This window comes from Pygocentrus nattereri, chromosome 30 (assembly GCF_015220715.1).
Source record: "Pygocentrus nattereri isolate fPygNat1 chromosome 30, fPygNat1.pri, whole genome shotgun sequence".
Classification (NCBI taxonomy): Eukaryota; Metazoa; Chordata; class Actinopteri; order Characiformes; family Serrasalmidae; genus Pygocentrus; species Pygocentrus nattereri.
The window spans coordinates 6,963,472-6,988,866 of record NC_051240.1 but is presented as its reverse complement, the minus strand read 5'-3'; the positions used below and the strand labels follow the sequence as shown (position 1 = coordinate 6,988,866).

General features: G+C 38.4%; 1 protein-coding gene across 2 annotated transcripts in view; it reads left to right on the top strand.

Annotated features, from left to right (window-relative positions):
• LOC108424788 (inactive rhomboid protein 2) overlaps positions 1 to 25,395 on the top strand; it is a 71,053-nt gene that overhangs the window by 21,270 nt on the left and 24,388 nt on the right. For both annotated transcript variants that reach the window (XM_037536581.1, XM_017693022.2), the window contains 14 exons: positions 3,542 to 3,700; positions 7,346 to 7,470; positions 8,735 to 8,915; positions 10,246 to 10,467; positions 11,317 to 11,445; positions 12,010 to 12,125; positions 14,227 to 14,436; positions 15,891 to 16,002; positions 17,354 to 17,428; positions 17,745 to 17,906; positions 22,962 to 23,047; positions 23,569 to 23,632; positions 24,245 to 24,339; positions 25,135 to 25,210. In XM_037536581.1, the coding sequence (XP_037392478.1) occupies positions 3,560 to 3,700; positions 7,346 to 7,470; positions 8,735 to 8,915; positions 10,246 to 10,467; positions 11,317 to 11,445; positions 12,010 to 12,125; positions 14,227 to 14,436; positions 15,891 to 16,002; positions 17,354 to 17,428; positions 17,745 to 17,906; positions 22,962 to 23,047; positions 23,569 to 23,632; positions 24,245 to 24,339; positions 25,135 to 25,210 (1,794 nt within the window). In that variant the 5' untranslated portion in view covers positions 3,542 to 3,559. The remainder of the gene's footprint in view (positions 1 to 3,541; positions 3,701 to 7,345; positions 7,471 to 8,734; positions 8,916 to 10,245; positions 10,468 to 11,316; positions 11,446 to 12,009; positions 12,126 to 14,226; positions 14,437 to 15,890; positions 16,003 to 17,353; positions 17,429 to 17,744; positions 17,907 to 22,961; positions 23,048 to 23,568; positions 23,633 to 24,244; positions 24,340 to 25,134; positions 25,211 to 25,395) is intronic.

Sequence of the window (25,395 nt, the reverse complement as noted above, 5' to 3'; positions counted from 1 at the left end):
GTCCGAGGCATCCTGTAAACTAGAATAATCATTACTGAGTCATCCTTCAAGATAATTGCTCTGTTTCTGATATCATTTCCAGGGTCTTATGTTTGGGTAAGTGCGTGTAGCATTTTGCCTTTACTTTAATAACTAATAATTTTGCAGAACTAACTTACTGTTAGCGGTTCAGTGAACTCATTTTTAAGCAGGTTCCTTTTTTATTGCAATGTGAGTTTAAATTTATTTTACTGTTTTTTTTTTTTTTTTTTTTATGCTGCTGAGTGTCATTGTAGTGTAGTTTTTAATGCAGCATGCACATTTTAGTCATCATTACTTATATAAGTGTGTGTATATATATATATATATATATATATATATATATATATATATATATATATATATATATATATATATATATATATATATATATATGTTATATAATTTTAATGGTTGCTCACTGAAATTATTGCTGTTTGAAAATATTGCTGATAATGTGTTGATAATATCAGAGTTTTGTCAAAGCAGATCCAGTATCAGTAGACAAATTCACGCTTTTGGTGTTGGTTATTATTCTATTTCTCTGCCTGTTGGTACGCAGTGATGTGGTAGAGCTCAGAAGACATTTTAGAGGCCAATGTTGTTCAATTTTAATGGCCGATAGTGTGAATTTTCTGTGTTCCATTTAAAGCCACTTTATACTGTGATTCTGTTTTATACCACTTACTCCACCCACAAAATAATTAAGATGTGGTTTGTTTCCTGTTTTATTCTTTTCAGTGGTCATAATTGTAACACTACAAAGTTTGGTCAGTAGGGGGAGCAGTGCAACCTCAAACTCCACCTCCAACCACAGCCATCGGCTCACAAGCTGCTGAATGCTGTTGTTTTATTGGCCCCCTCCTAAAATATTTGCTTCATGTAAATGATATGTAAATGAGGTGCTGCTAGGCTGGCGCTTGATTTCATGCACTGGAGCTGATTCAACCTTTGCACTCAATCTCCATGTTTACCATGAATCGGACAAGTGTAGTTTGTTAAATGTGTTCAAGTCTGCGCTCTTCTTTATGCAGCTTTGATAGGTAATGGTCAATGTCTACACTTGTATCGGTAAGCAGCGTTTAAGAAATAATGCGTATAAAACTACACCATGCCTTGGTTAGTGCTGATGATAATTATGGTTGATGATTATGACTCTACCTTGAGACAGGACGTGTAGGACCTAATCGTTGTGGAGTTTGCTGCGTGGATTGGAACAGGGATCGTTGTTTAGTGTCCTGTGTGGATTGGAACAGGGATCGTTGTGGAGTGTGCTGTATGGATTGGAACAGGGATCGTTGTGGAGTGTCCTGTGTGGATTGGAACAGGGATCGCTGTGGAGTGTCCTGTGTGGATTGGAACAGGGATCGTTGTGGAGTGTCCTGTGTGGATTGGAACAGGGATCGTTGTGGAGTGTCCTGTGTGGATTGGAACAGGGATCGTTGTGGAGTGTCCTGTGTGGATTGGAACAGGGATCGCTGTGGAGTGTCCTGTGTGGATTGGAACAGGGATCGTTGTGGAGTGTGCTGCGTGGATTGGAACAGGGATCGTTGTGGAGTGTGCTGCGTGGATTGGAACAGGGATCGTTGTGGAGTGTGCTGTGTGGATTGGAACAGGGCCTGTGGGTTTTGCTTTGAGTGAAGGTGTAATCTGCTCTCTTTGTTGAGGCATGACTATAATGAATTTCATGCCTCTCTTCATGTGCCCTGCTTTAATGGCTGTTCAGTAGGACTATCTATAAAATGGACTTAGCAGCGTGCTTTGTTTATAGATAAGTATGTCATACAATGGCTGAAACCAGATAAGCAAGTCTGTTTGAGTTTCCACAGCACTACTTGATGTACATAAACTTCCATTACTTTCCATTAATTCCATTACATTAGCACTGTAGCTCGAGGGCAAAACTAATGAAGCAAACTTCCTTCCGTACTGTGACGGATTTCTTAGTGAAAGTGTATCAGGGAGGCTCTGTTAACTGCCTGAGCGTCTTCTCTCTATGAGAGGTAGAGGTGGTGGGAGATGGAGGTAAAACATGGTATTATCAGTTGTTGTTGTTATATTTCTGTGCCTGCTGGTGCGCAGTTATGTAATCAAAGCTCAGAAGACATTTTAGAATCAAAAGTCATTATATTTTGATGGAAGATTGTGAGAAAGTTTTACACGGTGAATGTTTCATCATATAATACTTTAAAGGTTTTAAAGAAACTTTTCAGTTTGTTTACTCAAAGCATTGAACTACTGTGAATCACCTTCTGTCTAGCGCTGTCAGTATGTTAGTAATTGAGTAATCTACTGATCAATTTGTTGATTTAAATGAGCAATCAAGAGTTTAAAGTGTGTACACAAGTCAAACTTAACAATGAGCGAGTTTACATGCACTTAATTGTCCAATTTCCAACTGCAGAAAGTTTTGTTACGATTAAGTCAGAAATCCGATCAACAGGTTTACCTGCACTTGAGTAATCAGATGATCGGAAAGTCTGGGTCTACATGAGTCAGACAGTAGTCAGATATTTGCTTTACATGCAGCTAATAAAGTCCCAGTTGAAGATGTGATGTAAATGTAATGTAAAACGCACTTCATGCTGCAGCTTTTTTTTTTTTTTTTTTTTAAACATCGCGCCACTTTACCTAAAAATATGAACATGCATCATATAGAAGATGAACATTTTAAATCCTTAATTTTGTCAAACGTGTAGTCAGTTTCAGTGTCGTTCAGTGTTTTCCTGCTGTCCCGCGGCAGTGCTGCTCACTTATTTCCAGCACCGCAGTCTGTTTTCAGACATGCACAGACTGAGAAAACTGAAAGAAATCAGAGTAAGAGTTTACATGCACTGAATAATCTGATTCTGACCTAAAATGCAGTGTCCTCTTCTTAAATATGTCATTTTTGACTTTTTCACGGGTCACATTTGTATTATCCCTCCTTTTAAATAAGCAGTAAACTGTGTAATAAGATGTGCAGAAGTGTATTCCCTGTGGATCATTTTCACTCTTTCACTTGGAATATCAGAAGGCATGTAATTTGACAAGGGATGCCTAAACTTTTACATACGACAGTATAAGGATTCCAGAGCTTCTGAATCAAGCAAACAGTGTTTCTATTCCAGTCCAGGATTTTAAACCTGATACATTTACATAATGACGGTTTTCCAGGAGGGGAAATGGCATGAATTCAAATGTTGTGGTGGTTTTCCATGGTGCTTGAAGCTGATTGGTTAAACCCAGCTGTGATGCCAGTGAGAGGAGGAACAGTCTGGAGTATTACAGTATTTAGATGCTTTCTTAGCTATTCATTTTCCCTTCCTGTGGACTTCCATGAGTACTTGATGCTTAGCTCTGCTGTGCTGTCTTGTGTGGAGTCTGTCACGAGTACAGGAGTTCAGAAGCCCCTGCCGCTTCCTGCCTGTAAGTGGGCGTTATAGATGAATGCGCTCATCTGTGCTTGTTAGAGCCTTTGTTTGAGTTTTGGATGGAAACTCTAAATGTGCTCTTTCTTTTGTGTGCTTTGTCTTTCTTCCAGGACTAAGAGGGGGTCAAGATGGCATCACAAGAAGGGGAGGGGCCAAATGGTAACGGCAGCCAATCAGACAGCAGGCTGAAGAACAAGAAGCCGCCCAGCCTGGTGATCGCCATCCCTCCTTCAGAGGACGAAGAAAGAGCAACAGTGCAAGAACGACAGGTATACAGCACCATCCAGTTAATTTACCTGTATTTTCTATTCATGTGGTCACAAGGTGTGGGAAACGACATGACTGCACTTACTTATAGTACCTTTATTTTCTAGCAGTGACTGTAGAAAGAAATGGTGCATCAGTATGACGGTGGAGATTCAGTCGATCTAACTGGATTTTGAAATGTTAGAATTTATTTTGATTTATTATAACACTATTTGATAAAATTTGTGATGCCATTCTGGTCAACATTAAAGTAGTGTACAATATAGTTTTACTTATGGGATTATGATATGGTGAATATATCACAGTATTGTAATGCATTTTCAGTTACATGATATGCAACACAACGTTTTGTTTTTCTGAGATTTAATAAGTAGAAAGACAAAATAGAGCTTGTGGTGCCACATATAAAAAATAATATAATATATAATAATATATGAAATAATGACTATAAACCTACAGTTTTTTAATTGTTTTACAAACTGCAGTGCACTAAATCCAATTAAACAGTATTAAGTATGCTCCTTAAGTACTGCTGATATACACAATATGCTCAGAAAAGGGTACTGTAATTTGTGATATTGATAAAATGGCGTCATATTGCCCACCCATAGTTGTACTGAAGACTATAATGTAGTGTAGTATAGTTTTAATGTATAACATAGTATAGTATAGCTGTATAGTGTAGTATAATGTAGTGAAGTTGTGTTGAATTATATAGTGTAGTTTTATTGTACAGTATAGTACAGTATACTATGGCATTGTTCAGATTTTTTTTTTCGTAATTAAAATTAAAGTATTCTTGCCTTCTCCTGTAAAGCTGACATTTTGGAGATACTTGGGTTTTTTTGGATAGTGACAATAGTATATTTTTATTGTGCAGTATAGTTTTGCATTATACCATAAGTTGATACCATATATTTTTATTGTCTTTTCTAAATATAATATCAAATCTATCAGTATTTCATTTGCTCACTCTTTACTTTTGTGTACCTATTGGAGCTTAAACTCTTCCAGAACAGTTACAACTGAGGTCTCTCAACAGCATTTTGGAAATTGGATATAAGATAATCCACTTATGAGGAAGGAAAAGGTCAAATGAAAATATGTGGGGAAAAAAACAGGAGTTTACAAAACAGAAGTTGCAGAGAAGCTACAGAGAAAATGGGTCTCCTAACAACCACCTGGAAGACCTGTTAGGCACCAAAACTGTCCCCAACTGTGAGACAAACAGCACTTAAAGCTTTTATCTTTAAGAGAGAGGAGAAAATCAAGCTGCTTCAGATCTGAAAACATCTACAGTTGTTTCTGTCCATCCTTCCACTGTGAGAAGACAACTTGGTGCTCTGGGTCTGAAAGGATGTGTAGCTGTTCAAGAAGAACCTCACTGAGAAAGAGACACACATCAAACAAAGAAGCTGAACAGTGGACTGACCACCCAAGAGTCCAGACCTCAACATCACTGAATGTGATTGATTACTTCAGAAAATGATCTGACTGATCTTTGGAGGCGTGTCGGCAGATTTCTTTGAGAAACTGAAAGTGAGTCTCTGGAAATTAAAAAATCAATGTTGGTCTCGGACTTCTCCACAGTGCTATAGCTGCCTATTGGGTCTTTTTAAAGATAAACAGAAGTGAAAGAGGAAAAACTGGAACTTTTTGTGCAGTCCGATGTTTTTAGATTTGTCTACGCTGCAAAATCTCTGTTGTTGAATGAACTCCTGCAGTATTTGTTGGTGTCCATCTCAGTTTGAATGAACAGCACGATAATTTGTCTTAATTAAATAATCAAGACAAATTTTAATACATTAAAGAAGGAAAGAAGAAAATGAACCTTAGATGGAGGAAATTAAAAAATTCTGAACTTTAGTGTTGATACAGTAACAGTCTTACTGACTTTTTAAAAAAAAAATTTTTGGAAACCACTAAAAAATTTAATTTTATCTGATTTATAATCGCGTGTGCTTCAAATAGAATTTCATGAAGAATTATAAATTAAAACATAAAATAATTAAAGTGAAAATAATTCTCGAACAAAATTTGCTGTTTAGTATCTCTCTTTTTCCGCTTCAGCACGGCTGTCTCGGTCACTCCTGCTGTGTCTTTTTAACTCTCACCGATCGTCCACTTAAGGCCGCATGTAGCACAGAACCCCCCGCTGATGTGTCCACTCTACTTTACGAGACTCCTGCACGTTAATGGAGGTCAAACTGTGATTTCACGCAGTAGTGAGCAGCAGCAGCTGCACTTAAAACAGAGGACAAAACAACTGTCTTATCACATTACTCACACAAGGAATAGAAACTGAAGCAGACTGACCAGTCAAACAGATGTACCATCATTTAGTACTTAGTGTGCCAACTTCAAAAGAAAACAACAAACAAAAGAGATCAGATAAAACATTCACATTAATCTGCTCTGTTTTATATATGTGACATTTATTTTGAGATGTTATGTGGCCAAAAGGACACCTGGCCATCACACCTACATGAGCTTGTTTGCCATCCCATTCCAAAAACATGGGCATGAATATGTATTTGGCCCGCCTTTCAGCTGTTCTGGGAAAGCTTTCCAGGGTGTGTCTGGGAATTTGTGCCCTTCCAGTCAGAAGAGCATTTGTGAGGGCAGGCATTGATGCTGGGCAAGAGGGCCTGGCTCACAATTGACGTTCCAGTTTAACCCAAAGGAGTTCGGTGGAGTTGAGGTTGGAGCTCTATGCAGGTCACTGGAGTCCCTCCATACCAGACTCATCAATCCATGGAGCTTTATGGAGCTTGCTTTGTGTACAGGGGCTCAGTCATGCTAAAACAGGAATGCTCTTCCCAAAACTGCTGCCACAAAGTTGGAAGCATATAATGTCTTTATATGCTGCAGCATTAATATCACACTTCACTGGAACTAAACCCTGAAAAACAGCCCCAGCCAATTATCCCTCCTCCACCAAACTTTACTGTTGGCACTATGTATTCTGGTACAGTGTTCTCCTGACATCCACCAGACCCAGACCCGTCCATCAGACTGGCAGATAGTGAAGCATGATTCATCAGAACCTGTTTCCACTGCTCCAGAGTCCTGCTCAGACACGCAAGCCGGCTTCATGAAGTTCCCAACACACAGTTCATTTGATGTTGCTTCCAGCTCTGTAGTGAGTGATGCAGCTGAGGATAGCATGGCTGTGTGCTTGACTTTCTATACCTCTTAGGTAAATAAAAAAAATGGCTAAAAAACACTTGAGGGTTGTCCACATACTTGTATTGTTGTATATTTGCATATATTGTGCACTCCTGTGCAAAAGATACTTATTTTTACTGGTGGTTTTGACCTGGTCTGAATCCACATTGAAAATGTATGTAGAAAATTCTATAGAGACCAACATTCAAAGACATCAAAGTGAAAAGAAAAGTGAGAAACGTACTACATCTATTTGTTTAATGATTTACTGTGAAGACCATTCAATGGTTAATGTTTTACCATTTCACTCTTCACACCCTTTTTTGCATGGCACTGTATATATTTTGGCTAGAGAGAAAAATGGCATGTACTGGCCCCGATCGTGTACATTACTTTTGGACCCATTTTGTGCTAAGCTTACTCATAAACACACCTGACCCTCTGTGTTTTCAATATATTTGTATGTGGGCGCTCTCTAGTTTTTGCGGCCATCGCTGAAGAAGAGCGTGAGTCTCCAGCAGTCAAATGAGGCACTGTCAGACAGTGGGAACGAGAGGAGAGCTGCGTTTCGCCGACAGACATCACTCTCTCAGAGTATCCGCAGGTAATGTGCATTCACCTTATCTTCTCTGGTCTAAATCAGAACTCTAAAACTCAGGTCTTGGAGGACTGCAGCTCTGCACAGTTTACCTTTCTAGATCAGTAGACCCTAGTTCAACCCAAATGTTAAGAAGAGCCAATTTGTCATTTCAACAAAAATCAAACCACCTTGGAAGCCACAGCATTTTATGTCCATTTTACCATCTTGGCTGTAAATATGTCTCAGTATGTGCTAATGTACTAATATAGGCTAAAATATAATATAAACAAAAACACAGACTTACTTTGCTTTGCTTTAAGCTTAAGCTCAGCTATAACCTCTTTTCTCACATGTTCAGCACAACATTATTCCTCAAATATGAATGAATTTCTTGTTCAATGTCTCTACGTTTGACTGTTTACGAGGCTGAAGTCAGCTTCTCATTCTCCAGCTTCTTGTTTGAATTTTCCTGTTCCAATGGTGTCAGAGGCGGCAGGATGTAACTGCGTCACCATTTAAGGTCGAACGGCAGAATCTGAGCAAGAAGCTGACTTCTGCTTCACAACTTTGTAGTGTTTGACAGATTCCTGTTGCAGATTAAACTTTTCAGGAAACCTGGAGTTCTTATAAACACAAATAAGTCCATTCGTCTTTAAATTATCAATGATTGTCTTCCGTCTTTCTCTTTGCATTTTCGTTAGGGACTAGCTAGGTGATCTTTAGGGTTAAAGGGTGAGTTAACAAATATAGGCTACATTAACTCAACCGTTTAAGACCATTTGTTGTTAAAACCGGGTTGGAGCTTTATTTTATGACACAGAAAAAAAAAAAAATTATTTTTACCTAAAAAATCTAATTCTGTTGCGGAGCCGCAGCTGGGCAGCAAAAGTGCCGGTTGTTGAAACGGGCTGAAATGGGATTGGGCCTTAGGCTTCTAGTAAGTTTTGTTAGAAGATCAGAAACAGTGAAGTGTGATTTTAGATAGATAGATAGATAGATAGATAGATAGATGGATAGATTTTTTTTTTTTTTTTTTTTTTTCAAAAATAGAACCAATTGAGCTACTTTTTCATGGCGCTCTCAGCTTTTATTTTTCCATCATATGGGCCCTTTATGTGTTGAATTGGGGGTGTTTGAGGATGAAAATGTAACAAACTAGATAGCTTGAGCTGAAGTCACTGGGTTCACGGCTGTGGTAAACTTCTTGACCTTATTGTCCTCATGATTGTCACTGTGTCAGTGTATTTCCCTCAGGCTGTTCACTGCCTCATGTCTGTCTGTGTTGCAGGGGTACAGCACAGTGGTTTGGTGTGGGCAGTGACTGTGAAAGTAAAGAGCAGGTGTGGCAGAGGAAGAGCCTGCGGCACTGCAGTCAGCGCTATGGCCGGCTAAAGGCCCAATACAGAGAGAACCATGAGGCCAGCGTGGAGCAGCCCCTCGACTCACCAGGGGCTTACAAAATGCCAAAGGTACTCAGCGGGCATTTCAGCAGATCTCTTCATAGACACTAGTGACTATAATTCACATTTTAGACCACATATCCGTGCTATATTACAATAAATGTCACTTTTTATTAGAGATTTAAAAATGTATTTTCTATTATACATCTGCTCTTATTTTTCCAAAAACTCATGAATTGTTCTAAATTGGTATACACTGTTTTGGAATTGAGCTCTTCATATGTAGGGTTGTCAGAGTTAATGTGATAACAAATTGACGTGCTAAATAAAAAAAGTATTAAAACACCTGTAGGGTGTTTTTTTGGTTTGACCCTTCTATCAGGCTGAAGTCCAACTGCTCATGCCCTGCTCAAATAGCTCCTCTCAGTGGACTGTGCTTGTGGGACATTTAGGAAGCAGCAAACTAAAAAGCTACATGAACGAAAGTGAAAGTATGCATTGCATTCCATATATGCAATGTGATGTACATCTCTGGATGTCCGATAATCCGTTCTGATTATTTTGTATTCTAACACCGCTATAACAAAGTGTACTGCTTTTTAAATGGAAAAAATGAGTAAGTTAGTATCAAATTTGAGCAAATTAGACAAATGATATGACTTGTGATCAGCTTGTGATCAGGTTTAGAGATTGTGCTAAGTAGTGATCCAGGATTTTTCTTACTATTCTCAATCGGAGAGAGAGAAGTTGAGAGATTGAGTGTGCTGTGGTAAGTGCCCTGCTATGTCCACAGTCTGTTTCAATGCTCAAGTATGGTCATTGTACCATGAGGCAGCTTTTTCTGCCTTATTTTTTACTTTTTAGTAGAGTCGCATTATCTGAAGTAGAGTGAAAAGTCCTTTAAGCATTGTGTGATAATATGTAATTCAATAGGTTTAGTCGGAAAGCTGATGGGAGTTCTGAGAGGTTTTTGATAAAGCTGCTAGCTGTGGAAGATGTTACAATACGCTTGACATGATGGCCTGAGGGTGAACGTATGTTGACTGTATAGACATCCGTACATTTACAGCATTTGGCAAACTTATACTTTTCTAATGCACATAGGCTGCAGTCTAAAGAATAAAGGTAAAGCCCTGCCAGACACATGAGACTGATACAGAAGTGTGATACACAGAGAAAACAAATATGATGTTTAATGTCTTAACTATGATTACTTTATAATTTATTTACATCAGATTCAGTCATCGCTAATGTTTTTAGTAGTGTTTAATGGGAGCTGTTGTTCATTTTTAATGCTGCTATAATCATGTAATAAATGTTTAATGTTCATATGATTAGTCTAAATGACAGGTTGTGTCTTGTATCTCACTGTTAATGGGTTCATCATTATCTCTCTCAGATCGTGGACCCCCTGGCCCGTGGGCGTCCGTATCGTTATGATGATGCAGAGCGGCCCCGGACCCCCCACGCCACTTGCCCTGTCCCCGCGCCCCCGTTGACTCCAGGCGTGACCTCCATCTGCTCCTTTACCAGCCAGCGCTCCGGGTACACTCGTTTACCGCGGAGAAAGAGGGAGTCTGTCGCTCGCATGAGCATCCGCGCGGCTTCCAACCTGCTCAGGGTGGGTGTCTGTGTTTCTGTGCAGGAGTATCTCACAGCATATGTGTTTGTGTATGTTTAATATTAATACGCCCCCTCATGACACGACCACAATCAGAGATGACATAGCGGTATTGATGGGTATCTGTATCCTTCTGATATCAGCAGAAAATGCAGGATCAGAGTGGATGTGATAGTCTTGTAACAGATCTTTCCTGAATCAGCATTTACTCTGTGTATGATAAGATCATATTGGCTGTGTAGCTCTTCCTGTGAGGTACCAGAATCACTGAGCTGCTTCAGCATCAGAGACTTTTAGAGTATTATTTCAAGTGAAGTGCTTAAATTAAATATAGCTCATTTTAAAGCTAGTAAAAAAATAGATATTAAACTAATATATGTATATTTATATATTATATGGTATATTATTATATGATAACACGTTACCTGATATTATATATCGATGCTGTCAGAACAAAACCTTGTATCTCCATTTTTGCCGTTTTTCAGTTTTTAACAGTTTAAAAATGACTGTTCCTCTTTACATTGTATGTAAATTTCATGACAAATGGACCAAAAGAAATTAAACAAGTAGGAAGAACCTATAATATAAGACTTGTCCAGTGTAGCCAGTGTTGGACTGAAGCAGAAATAGAACATGGATGCTTCAGAAATGCATTCAGTGTGAGTGGTCTTCAGAGCTCAGTGGTATTTACTGTCAGTGTTGTATTGTACATGATTCATGTGTGTTTACAGTCTGTACAGATACACATATGGATAGAGCAAAAATGTGCAGTGTGTTTTGATCCACTGCTGTGACTGAGGTGTGATTTAAGCAGTGTAGTATTAACTGTTCTGTATGTATGTTTAGGGTCGTCCTGGGCTGCAGGGGTCACACGCAGCCCGCAGTTTCCACCGCAGGAGCTTTGCTCGGCCCAGCTGGATGGAGGAGGATACAGCAGACACAGCAGACACCTCTGATTCAGTCTTCTTCAGCAAAGTGAGTGTCTGCCTGTCCATTTTTTATCACTTTCATCTCTCTTTCTCCACTTCTAGATGAGATTTTAAAGATAAATTCCACTGATTTTTTTTTTTCTTTTTTTTTTTTTTAATTTTCCGAATAATGCAAATTGTTGTAAACATCATTCAGAGTGGTTTGTTGTGAAATAGTAGCCATTTTATTTACTATCCAAAACTACTTTTATCTTTTTCCAAGTAATGTTGTTGGTAAATAATTTTTTTAAGTTTTATATCAGGATTATTTTTTCCTTACAAGCAACAGGCATTTTCAAATTGTCAAAAACTTAAAAATGACAAAAATGGAGATATGAGGTTTTCTTCTGACATCCGCGATATATAGACATAGAATAAAGAAATAAATGGAAACACTATGCACAAGAAAATGCACATTAGAGTGTGTTCCTTAGGTATTCTAGAATGTGGTATTAAAGTATACATTATCATGCACATTACCAGTTAATCACTAATTTCATTTTAATGAATAATTGAGTTTAAATAACGTTACAAGGTGAAAATGCAGTTCTAATGTATCTCTGTTTGACAGGTGGATGCCCATGAGGAGTTGTACTCTATGGCTGATGATGTGTTTGAGTCTCCTCCACTTTCTGCTGCATATGCCACAGACAGCACTGTAGAAGAAGCGCACCGCTATCCCAGCTGGTGAGTTCCAGATAAACTGCAGTGTCTGTCCAAGTTAAGTTGGTTTTATCAGAAGAGGTTGTGTGATGTACATTGGGCTTAATTGGTCAGTTTGTATGCGATGACTTCCTATAGATAGTCCAGGTTGGAAGGCCTGAATAGCTTGACCGTTTACCTCCATGTTGCGCCCAGTGTAGAAAATACCCGTATTAACACTTATTAAAGACAGAAGCTAGATGAATGTGACCTTTCTCTGAACTTGCATTAGAGTGTGTGTTTTTCCTCAGGTTTATTTTCAGGGACTCACTAGAATTTTTATTTTGAGACATTTGTACTACCCCATCTCAAAAAAGGTTGGGACACTGTGCAGAATGTCAATAAAAACAGAAGGCGCTGATGTGCAAATCATGTAAACCATATTTTTAAAGGAAAATACTACATAGACAACATATCAAATGTTGAAGCTGGGATTTATTTATTTATTTTTTATTTTTTTATTTTTTTTAAATATATGCCTGTTTTTAAATCTGATGCCATCAACATCTTCCCAAAAACGTCCAATGGGGGCACGTTTACCACTGTGTTTCATAAATTCTTCTTTTAAGAACACTCTGTAAGCGTTTGGGAACTGGGGAGACACTGCTGTAGTTTTGAAATTGAAATGTTTCTCTGTGGGTGTCAGGTCTGGAATGTAGACAGGCCAGTTTAGCCCCCAGACTCATTATTTTAATAATGAAGCTGTGCTGCTGTAGTGCATGCAAAATGTGGTTTGGCATTGACTTGCTGAAATAAGCAAGGCCCAAAAATCATTGCCAGCAAATACTGGTTTTTGACCTTGACCCTTCTCTGAATTCTCTGAATATTCTAATATTATCATGTACCGTAGATGATGAAATCCCCAAGTTCTTTGCTCTGTTATGTTGAGAATCGTTATTCTTGAATGGTTGCACTATTTGATCATTATGTCTATCACAGAGTGGTGAACCCCTCTTCATCTTTACTTCTGAAAGACTCGGCCTCTCTGAGATGCTCTTTCTATACCCAAGCATGTTACTGGCCTGTTACCATCAGGTGTTTTTTTTAAGCATTACACAACTTTTCTTTTGTTGCCCGTTATGCAACTTTTTTGGAATGTGTTGTTGCCATTAAATTCAAAATATGCATATATTTTTCAAAAAACAAGAACATTTCTCAGATTCAACCTTTCATTTGTTGTCTTTGCACTATTTTCAATTAAATATAGGCTTTAAATTCTTTGCATATCATTGCAATTTGTTTTCATTTACATTAACATCTTTTTGGAAATGGGGTTATAAAAACTAGACACACTGCAGATTCATACTGGATTAAAATCACTCCACAATTATTACCGTCAGACTGTAAAACTACACACTGCAGATTCATACTGGATTAAAATCACTCCACAATTATTACCGTCAGACTGTAAAACTCCACACACTGCAGATTCATACTGGATTAAAATCACTCCACAATTATTACAGTCAGACTGTAAAACTACACACTGCAGATTCATACTGGATTAAAATCACTCCACAATTATTACCGTCAGACTGTAAAACTCCACACACTGCAGATTCATACTGGATTAAAATCACTCCACAATTATTACTATCAGACTGTAAAACTACACACACTGCAGATTCACACTGGATTAAAATCACTCTACAATTATTACCATCAGACTGTAAAACTACACACACTGCAGATTCATACAGGATTAAAATCACTCCACAATTATTACCGTCAGACTGTAAAACTACACGCTGCAGATTCATACTGGATTAAAATCGCTCCACAATTATTACCGTCAGACTGTAAAACTCCACACACTGCAGATTCATACTGGATTAAAATCGCTCCACAATTATTACCGTCAGACTGTAAAACTACACACTGCAGATTCATACTGGATTAAAATTACGGAACCTCTCCAGATAAAGCTAATCCAGCTACTGTAAGACTTGTGTTTTTGTATTTGATTTAAACTAGCACAGATTTTAGTTAAGCCCATCGCTCTGTCACTCAACTTGTAATTTACATCTCTCTCTCTCTCTCTCTCTCTCTCTCTCTCTCTCTCTCTCTCTCTCTCTCTCTCTCTCAGTAAAGACATCAGTAAAGTCCCAGTGGGCGCTGTAGAGAAATCTGCTGCTCGTCGTGGAGCTCGTATCGCATCGCAAGTTAAACACTTTGCCTTCGATAAACACAAACGGCAGTACGGGATGGGCGTGGTGGGCAAGTGGCTGAACCGTCACTACCGGCGGAGCCTGAGCAGCCAGGTCCAAAAACAGCTGGATGACTTTCACAGTCACAGGTGAGCCAAAACTGCACTAACTAACATCACAAATAAAAAACAAATGCAGGGCGTGGCCTCGGGCTCCTACCCGGAACAGAAGAAAAGCTGTGGCTCTGTAAATGTTCATATCTGTAGATGTTTAACGTGAGAGGAACTGAACATGAAACAGACCATCAGCATCCTCTACCAGCTGTTATAGACACACTGACACCATTCTGTAACTGGGGCCTCACTGGATTAGGGTTTGGTTTAGGATTAGGGACAGAGTGAGGGTTAGGGTTACATTTTGGGTTGAGGTTGAGTTTAGAATGAGGATTAGGGCCAGGATGGTGGTTAGAATTAGGTTTTGGGTTAAGGTTGAGTTTAGGGTGAGGATTAATTCCAGGTTGAGGGTTAGGATTAGGTTTTGCATTGAGGTTGAGTTTAGGGTGAGGATTAATTCCAGGTTGAGGGTTAGGATTAGGTTTTGCATTGAGGTTGAGTTTAGGGTGAGGATTAATTCCAGGGTGAGGGTTAGGATTAGGTTTTGGGTTAAGGTTGAGTTTGGGGTGAGGATTAAGGCCAGGTTGAGGGTTAGGATTAGGTTTTGCATTGAGGTTGAGTTTAGGGTGAGGATTAATTCCAGGGTGAGGGTTAGGATTAGGTTTTGGGTTAAGGTTGAGTTTGGGGTGAGGATTAAGGCCAGGTTGAGGGTTAGGTTTAGGTTTTGCATTGAGGTTGAGTTTAGGGTGAGGATTAATTCCAGGGTGAGGGTTAGGATTAGGTTTTGGGTAAGGTTGTGTTAACGCTTTTTGGAAGTAGTTTAAAATCCACCTCATATTACATCTAATTAATCTTTCATTGAATTAACGTTTCATCTAATTAATGTAAGTAATTTATTAACAGAACATCTGCATCAGAACAGCAAGATATTTACCTCGATGTATTCAGTTTCTACTTCACGGATATGTTGTTGCCATGTTAGTGATAATCTGTTTAGAGTTTATTAATCGTCTACAAGGGGCCACTCCAAATAATGTTAGCCAAGAGTTTAATTCCAACATGCTGTATATCGATTATGGGTATTTTTTTCCAAAAAAGAGGTGATATTGATCATAATATAACATAAATATTTGTTTTTTGCCATCACTCTCCAATGAAAAGCAAGGATCTCCAAAGTAGCTCTCAGGCCAAAATGCTCTCAGCTTTTAATGCTAGTAGATGTAAAGAGGTTTTATTCCAAGTGATTTTGAAACATTTCTGTAGATCCATCCATCATGAAAATGACAACTGCGGTTTTCAAATGATGTAACAAAAAAAATGGAGATATGTTTTTAAGTTCACTCTCAGCAACGAACATCTGGGATAAAGAAGAAAATTCTTGAAAGTGGCCTGTATTGTTCCACTCTCTTCATACATAACTGCTCTTCATATGTAAATATCTGTAAGTAACTTCATATGTCGATGTATTTTTCTCTCTTTCTTCCATTCAGGCCTTATTTTACTTACTGGATCACCTTTGTGCACATTGTAATCACCCTGCTGGCCTGCTGTACATACGGATTTGCACCCGTTGGCTTCGCCCAGCACACCGTCACTCAACTGGTGAGCTGCTGTGACTGATTCAGGGAGTAATGACACGTCAGCCTATACCATGAGTTAATTCAGTTCTTTTGGGTCAGTTCCACTTAGCTTTACTGGGTGGTTTATTATATTTCATAGATTATGTCGCACTCGTGAATATGGTGAATATGATTATAATCAACATAATTACAGTTCAGCGTCGACACAGTCAAATATCCACCTTCAGAACGGTCTGTCTCTATGCAGTCGGGGATTTATAAACTACTGATGCTGGAACTTTTGTTGTGTGTTGATGTGAATGTGTGGGTCAGTCTGCCCAGAGGATCCATGGACTGAGATCTGAAACATGGGCTGAGAGCCTGAAGCATGGACTGAGAGCCTGAAACATGTACTGAGAGCCTGAAACATGTACTGAGAGCCTGAAACATGTACTGAGAGCCTGAAACAGAGACTGAGAGCCTGAAACAGAGACTGAGAGCCTGAAACAGAGACTGAGAGCCTGAAACAGAGACTGAGAGCCTGAAACAGAGACTGAGAGCCTGAACCATGGACTGAGAGCCTGAACCATGGACTGAGAGCCTGAACCATGGACTGAGAGCCTGAACCTTGGATTGAGAGCCTGAACCTTGGACTGAGAGCCTGAACCTTGGACTGAGAGCCTGAACCTTGGACTGAGAGCCTGAAACCTTGGACTGAGAGCCTGAAACTGAGGCAGAGAATGTTTAGTTTGGATCAGGTTGGCGTTCCAGACCGGCTGTGTGTCATTATTCCCCTCAGTCTGCACTCAGTCTGAGATCAGACCTGCTTCTGTCCCGCTGATTCACCCACGCTGTCCCCACTCTGAGACACACGGCCCACTCTTCTTTTGCTCATTCTTTCTTTGTTCTTTGTTTTTTGTCTTTCATTCTTTTCTTTTTTTCTTTGTTTTTTGTCTTTGTCTTTTCTGTCTTTCTTTCTTTCTTTGTTTTTTGTCTTTGTTTTCATCTTTTCTTTCATTCTTTTTTCTTTTTTCTTTTTCTTTTTTTCTTTGTGTTTTTTGTGCTGTATTTTGTCTTTTCTGTCATTTTTTTCGTTTTTTGTCTTTCTGTGTTGTATTTCTCTCCTTTTTCTTTTTTGTCATTTTTGTTTGTTTTTGTCTTTCATTTTTCTTTTACTTTTTTGTTCTTTCCATTTGTCTTTCTTTCCTTTTTCTTTTTCATTTATTTCTTGTTTTTCTGTTAATTTCATTTTTTTTCTATCTTTAGTTTTTTCTCTTTCGCTTTCATTTATTCCTTCTTTCTGTCTTTTGTTCTTCCTTTCTTTTGTCATTCTTTCCCTCTTTCCTCATTTTTCTTCATTTTCCTTAATCTGTTGTATCTCTTTTTTCCTTCAGGTGCTGAGAAATAAAGGGATCTATGAGAGTGTGAAATATATTCAGCAGCAGAATTTCTGGATCGGTCCTGGATCTGTGAGTGATATTAAAATTATAAGTAATTATTTCCATATTAATTGCAGTTGTGTCTCATGTTGAGGTAACTGTGTGTGTGTATAAGCTGACTTGGCTCAGTTTGAATGAATGGAAATGTGTGTTGTGTGTATTTAAAGAAAGTTGATGCAGTGATTATTATTTGAGTGTAAGCTGGGTGGACAGTAAAGACGGTTCACTCTCCTCCTAATGGACAGACTCTGCTTTGACCTGAGTTCATCCAGCTAATTGAGGGATCCTGTTTTGTGAAGTAATCCACTGCAGAGCTGCTCACTGAGATTCATGTTGTGTTTTGCAGGAAGACCTGATCCATCTGGGGGCAAAGTTCTCACCCTGTCTCCGAAAAGACGAGCAGATAGCAAAGCTGAGGCAGAAAGCCAAAGAGCAGGAGAGAGAATCCGGGTGCTGCGTACAGAACGACAACTCCGGATGTGTTCAGACGCTACGAGACGATTGCTCGGTATTGAAGCACACACACACATGCGCACTCTGCCCTGAGAACCAGGGGAACAGGAGATAATGAAACAGCTTCGTCTTTTATTCAGAGCATTCTTCTTATCAGAAGAGCTGAAGTACCATACAGATAACACAGCTGGATCTGGGAGGAAAGTCCCTGTACAGTTATGATCTAAGCAAGTGTGTCACTTTTTATAGCTAATCAAAAACGTGCGTTCGTAACACCAGTAACAGTCCTGGATCAGAACATTATTTACAGAAAGAGGAAATAATGTCGTCTTTAAGTCCTGTTTTTTTTCCTTTACTCTTGTGTGGTATTGATGTGTTTTTTACTCGGTGGTCTGGTGGACCCACCACATTATTGGTTTTAAAATTAATACGGCCATAACGATTTCTCTAAAAATACCAAATGTTAAAAATATCACTAGAGGCCAGTGTAGGGTTCTCCTTTAGCAACTGTAGCCGGTCAACAGCCTGTCCATGTTGTCCACCCTCACACACGCATACCTATACAAACACAAACACACACACACACTAACAGCAGGCCACGTAGGAGGAGAACAGAGTGAAGGGACTCCTCCACACTTACTCCTCAACCTAATAACCCATGTGTAATATAATTGTGTGGGGTGTGGCGAGTGAAGTAATTCAAAGTGTGTTATGTGTTCTTTATATGAAAATGAGGCCAAGGAATCTGGGGCTTGAAATAATAATCACATCATTCTTTCTTTTGGTAAACATTGAAATGGGGTCCCTTAGTGTGCTTTCATGTACCAAAACAAGCAAAATTTGGGTTTTTTTTTTTACAGACTCACTTTTCACCTTGTCTTTTAAACATGCTATTTTTGTTGCTGTGATATGTGCAAATGAGCTCTGTTCTGATTGGCTGCCCTGTATTGCACTTTATTAAGAAAGCAGTCTGGGCTGAAACACTCCTTATAACTTCACCATGAATGGGTGCGGAGTTATATGGTGTAGGCTGAATAAGCTGATACATGTAAATACTTTAGTTTTTGTGACCTCACAAAACAAAACAAGGAACTCCAAAAAGGCTGTTTTTGCAGCTTAGTGAATAAGTTATACACTCAACAGTGTTTACATCCTACACTTTTTTTCCAAAAAGCAAGGAAAATTCACTTTTCAATTACATAATCACATAATCAATTACAATAGTCACTGATAATAATATTGCAAACGGGTTATATTCCAGTTATTTAGCTGCCACACAAGAACACTGCAGGTTAAAGTCTACACACAAAAAGACTAAAATGAGAAGGGCAACGCATACATTGAACCTATTATTATTATTATTATTATTATTATTATTATTATTGTATATTATTATTATTATTATTATTGTTTATTATTATTATTAATATATGAGTTCTGTAGCTCAGTGCACCCAACTAAATAACAGATTGGGCTTCCACTGCTCTTCATTTTGTTGCATTAATGTGAAACAGCATCCAATAAAAAAGAAAACAAAGTTTTACGAAAAATTGTACTGGACTGTAAGCGAAACCTCAAACACAGATTTTTACAAACTTCAAACTATTTACTAGTGGCTTCCAAAGAGGCAGATAAACTTAAAGGCAGATAAAAGGTAGATATTTGGTAACTCGTTTGTTTGTTTATTTGATGATGGCACACTTGATTCATTCATGTGACGTTACTGAGTAGGATGTGTTCATGCGGGTCATTTCAGTTCGTTCACATTACATTTTTACATTTTACGAGTTTGGCAGACGCTCTTATCCAGAGCGACTTACAATTTGTACATTTTTACACAGACTTCTAACACAAGTTAGGAGTCTTGGCCAAAGACTCTTATTGGTATAGTGTAGGGTGTTTGCCCAAGCGGGGATTAAACCCCAGCCTACAGCATGGAAGGCGGAGATGTTACCCACCACGCGGTACCAACCACATTAATGAGCGATTTGAATCACTTACCTAAACGAGTGTGAACAGTCATGTCGGAGAGATGGGATTTGAGCAATGCGGCTTGTAGTGTGAAGGTAGCCTTTTATGTCTGGGCAGATTTCACCACCCACAATGTGTGATACTGTAAGTGTGATACTATAAACAATGCATGTCTAATAAGCACAGTTGTTTTTAATGCTTTCAGTCTGAGAGCCATTAAAGAGCTCTTGAGATTGCAGAGTGCTGTAGCTAGTTCTATAGAAATTCTGTATAGCACCAAAAAAGGGTTCTGCTGTTGTTATGATGTCAAGCCTGTAACAACAGAACAATCATTTTTGGTGCTAAATCGAGCCCTTTTCACATTTTCCATCAATCTGAAGAACTGTGACGACGCAAAGAACTCTTTAATCATGCAGAGTTCTTTGAGTGTTCATGGTTCTATGTAGAACCACAATCTGCACTAAAGAACCCTTGAAAAGATCAAATAGCTTAAGCAGAAGTAGCAGGTCAAAAACTACTTTAGTACTGAGTAACTTATAAAACTGCACAGGACCTTCTAGTAAATCCAGCATCTATTAGCACTATTAGCATCTATTGATAAATCTCAAAAGTCAGAGGCCTGGCCAATCACAAAGCAGTACACTGTCACCAGCGAAGATTAAATTAAATACGAAAAATATATTAGAAACTAAAGATTAAACTGAGTAAAAAGCAGATCACTAACATACTTGAGTCCTAAATAGACTTTGCAATTGGTCGGTTCTGCGTTAGAGCAGATTTGTTGACATCTTTGAGGTCAGATCTGTCTGAGGTCCCTCTTCTGAAACATCTCTGCTCTGTTATCTGTGGACACCAGTTAAACAGCCACGTGCTGCCACCTAGAGGGCAGTCAGTGTCAGTACGCAGTTCCTGACTATATTTTAAAATTTCATAGTAAGGATGCACAATTGATGTCAGGCTCATTTGAGTATCTCCAGATAACGGCTTAAAAATGATTTGCATCGGCCAAATAAAATTTTTTATTTATTTATTGATGTATTATTGTACTCTGGGGGAGCAGAATGTGTAGGGGACGCTGGCTCACTGTGTTTAAATGTTTGCATATTATTCATTTTACTGCATTTGTATCCCAGAAATAAATATTATATTCCTCCGCAATCCAGGTAGATGTAGTCCTACTTTCTACGTTTGATAAATGTTTATATATCAGTATCAGCACATGCGTACGTGAAAAATATTGGATATCGGTTTATCCCTATTTTATATATGAAATTCCCCATTGGTCGAATCAAGGGTTCATATACCTAGGAATTGTCATTACTCCTGACATATCACAACTGTATAAGGCCAACTATGGGAAACTAATGGATGTAATAAAAACTGACATTGGAAGATGGGAAATTCTCCCCTTATCTTTTAATAGGACGAGTGGAGACAATACGAATTAACATACTACCAAGACTGATTTTTCTGTTCCAATCTCTACTTATAGAAGCCCCTATTTCTACATTTTAAAAAAATAAATAAGTGGTTATCTAAATGTATATGGCAGAATAAAAGACCTAGATATAAGTATAAAACAACATTATGTTCAAAGGAAAATGGGGGTCTAGATTTACCTAACTTGAAAAAAATATTACTGGGCAGCCCAGCATAGATCATTGGTTGCTGGGATATCCCAAGATAAAAATGCTATATGGGTAGAGATGGAACAGAGAGATTGCCCAAATATGCATTTATACAGTCCAGTACAGTCCCATTTATGCATCAGGATACTTACAGAATAATAAAATTAGCAATCAATGGGTAAAAATACTTTAAAGATATGGTCAAATGTGAGAAAAAAAACTTCAGCTCCCCATGTCAGTATCTAGAACGATGAAGATTACACATAACAGCGATTTTCTTCTATCAGCTAGAAACAGGGTTTAAAAAATGGGAAGAAAAAGGCTTAATCATGTATGGTCAGTTATTTGAAGGAGGTAACCTGATGTCCTTTGAGCAGATTCAACATAAATACAACCTTCCAGCCCATGACTTCTTTAACTACCTGCAGCCAAGGCATTACTGCACAAAGAAAATTATGTAATTTTCCATCCAGTATAGAATACTTTATGTTAACAATTAAAGGGACTATTAAAAAGATTATATCACACATATATAAGATATTACATGGAGAATTACTGGATAGCCGTTTCGACATTAAAGAAAAATGGGAATTGGAGATGAATACCATCATTTCTGATAAAAAATGGGAAGTATCATGTTGAGAGGGATTTAGAACAATAAGTAGCCCAATTTGGAAGAAATTTCAGTGGAAAGTTAAGATGAGATTTTTCAGGACTCCTCTTGTCACATCAAAATTTAGTGGCACCTCTGATTGGTGCTGGAGGGGCTGTGGCCTGGTAGGAGACCATACACACACATTTTAGGACTGTCCAAAGTTATCAGAACTGATAAAGCATACAGAATGAAATTAAAAAATGCCTAAATATAGAGTTGCCCTTAAAACCATCCTATTCTTTATTAGAAATATTACCAGTAAATGTAGGAAATAATGATCACACATCATTACTGAAAGTCCTTCTACTAATTGCTAAGAAGATGATTACGGTTTCCTGGCTGAGGCTGCAGCCCCCCCACAGTAATGCATTGGAGGGAAAAAGTTAAGAATGTTTACTATATGGAAAGTATAACTGCGAGATTACAATTGAGATCAGATGTATTCTTTACTAAATGGTCCTCAGTAATCACATTTGTTTTCAACAGATGTCATTTAAGTGAAACAGTTCCCTCTGTATGTATGTATACACAAGTAAATGTGTGTTTTATTTTTTTTCCTTTTCTCCTCATGTGAAGGACAGCACTGGGATTTACTATGAAACATATCTATTTGAATCTTTTATGTTTCTGGAATAATTTGGTTATCGAACCCTGAGGAATTGTTTATGGACAATGAGAGGATGCCAGAATCCATGGACTACTTCCAGGACATACATCTCTGAGCCCTGTGCTGTGTTTTTGAAGATATAACTGCACTTGACAAAAAGGAAATAAAAAGAAGTAAAAAAAAAAAAAAATCCCAGTATGTGTAACAAACCTAATTTTAAATCATATTTTCTCTTCTGTGTTATTACAGGAGACTCTGGCCACCTTCATCAAGTGGAACAATGTGAACGGAGACATCTCTAGGTTGTCAGGGGCTGTGTGCCATCAGGACCCCAGGTACGACTTCAGATCGATCTGAAAATGGGGGTTGAAGATACAGTGGTATAAATGCGACTGCCGATATGTTCCTGTCCAATTATATGGATTTTATCATAGCCTGTTTATGTAGTGAGCACAAAACCCACAAATCACAGATGCACTTGTAGCAAAAGATACTCGCAGCTTGTTTCAGTGCCTATAAATCACGTATGTGCAGGAATATGAAGAAGCTGCTAGAAGACTGTAGTGTGCTGTGCACAGTAAACAACAGAAAGCTTTTCAGTTGCAGTCTCTTTGTGCTTAGTTTTAGAAGATTAAGAAGAACGCTTATACTTCAGTTATTGCAGATGAGTTTATAAAATCAGCTATTCAGAAATAACAGTACATGTTTTTGTGTATCGTGAACAGAAAATATTAGTTTAAATTTCTGTCACGTGTTATATGCCTGCTAAAAAAAAAACACTGTTTATTACTGCTGGGTCAGTGTTCAAGTGTAAGGTTAAGAAACTAACTTAGTTCTTTTTGGCTTTTTTCCATAGGACGTGCGAGGAGCCAGCATCAGCCAAGCCTCATCTTTGGCCCGATGACATCACAGAGTGGCCGGTGAGTGGCCCTAACTCGTGTCCTTCAATAAAAACTCCTACACTACAATTATATAGCAATGAAATGTTATTTTAGGAAACACTGTCACATAATTCTACTGTCTTAAAAACTAAGACATTTTATGTATTTCATGTTTTGTTGTTTCCAGTTGTGACTTTAACTCTATAAGGTTTGGTCAGTAGGGGGAGCCGTGCAACCTTAACTTCCACCTAAGAGGACAGCTACTGACTCATGAGCTGTTGAATGCTGTCATTTTATTGGCTCCCTACTGAAACATCTGCCTGAATTATGGTGTGCTTCATGTAAATATGTACATGAAGTGCTGCTAGGCTGACACTTCCACTGAAGCTGATTCATCATTTGCACCCAAATCTCCACTTGTTTCTACATTGTACAAAAGTAATGTACGTCATTAAAGGCGGTCAGATCTGTCCTTTTATTATGAATGAGTACACCTTTGTTTCGGATAAAGTTCTCTTTGTATAGAAAGGGGATTTATTTGTCAGATTTTTTTAACTAGCGACATTTTATTTAGCATTTTATTCAACTAAAGACGTTTTATTTTGCATGTGGGTTGTCCTTGTGTATTGAATTCTCATTGTCTCTTTTTAGATATGTACTGAACCACGTACATGGAATTACACAGGCTATCGGCACATGGATTGCACCATCAGGGGCCGGCCCTGTTGCATAGGAACCAAAGGAAGGTAATTAATACAGTCAGTCTGCTCAAACAGGGTGAAACAATGGGGTAGAACTTTACACTGTTTTCTCCCAAATATGCCCAAAATATAGTCAATCATCTAAGGCAGAATTGATGTCTGACGATTGCATCTTTTGTATTGCTTTGAGATTAATGTAGCTACAAGTAATGCAAGTTCAGGTGCACAAATTGGCAAACCGTCATCAAGTTTACTTGCTTATGTGGTTTCTGACACAATGATATGGCTACTCATAAAAAACGGAGAAAAGGTTTGTTGCAGATTTAAAAACAGTAGAATCAGACATATAAAAATATCCTGTTTTGAAGTTATTGACTTTGATGTCATGAAAACCAACACATTTGCATATACACACCTTTTCAATCTTCAGCAGTTTGGCCCTGCCCACTCACACTTAACTTAAAAGGAGTATTTCAGCCTGGACTGCATTTTGAATAAGGCACAATACAGAGCAGCCAATCAGAACAAAGATCATTTTCATTCATATGTGTTAAAGGCACATTGATCAAATCTATGCATTGAATTCTACAGTGGTCTAAATGGTCGTGTAAAAACGGATTATGACTGTTTCTCCCAAATGTTATAACACCACTGCCTTTAATGTGGCAGACCAGGGTTCGATCCCTTGCTCAGGCAGAAACCCCATGCAATAAGAATAATAGTCCTTAGTGTTTTGTTGCTTTTTTGATTAAAATAGATGAGATGTGAGCTCTGCAGGCTGTTGTATCTGTGTTGTTGATGATGATGATGATGATGATGATCTTTATCATGTGTGCTCAGGTGCGAGATTGCCACCCGTGAGTACTGTGAGTTCATGCACGGCTACTTCCACGAAGAAGCCACGCTCTGCTCTCAGGTAACACACTCCCTGCTACTATTAATGCTATGTTGATAACTTTGTGGGTTTCAGTCATTCCATTCTTTGGATATGGTTTAAGAATAAAAGTGGGCAGTATGGTAAAAATGTGGTATCACAATAGTTTACATGATACGTAAGTCTCAGTGTTTTTCTTCTGACATCTAGTAAAGTAGTGCCGCATT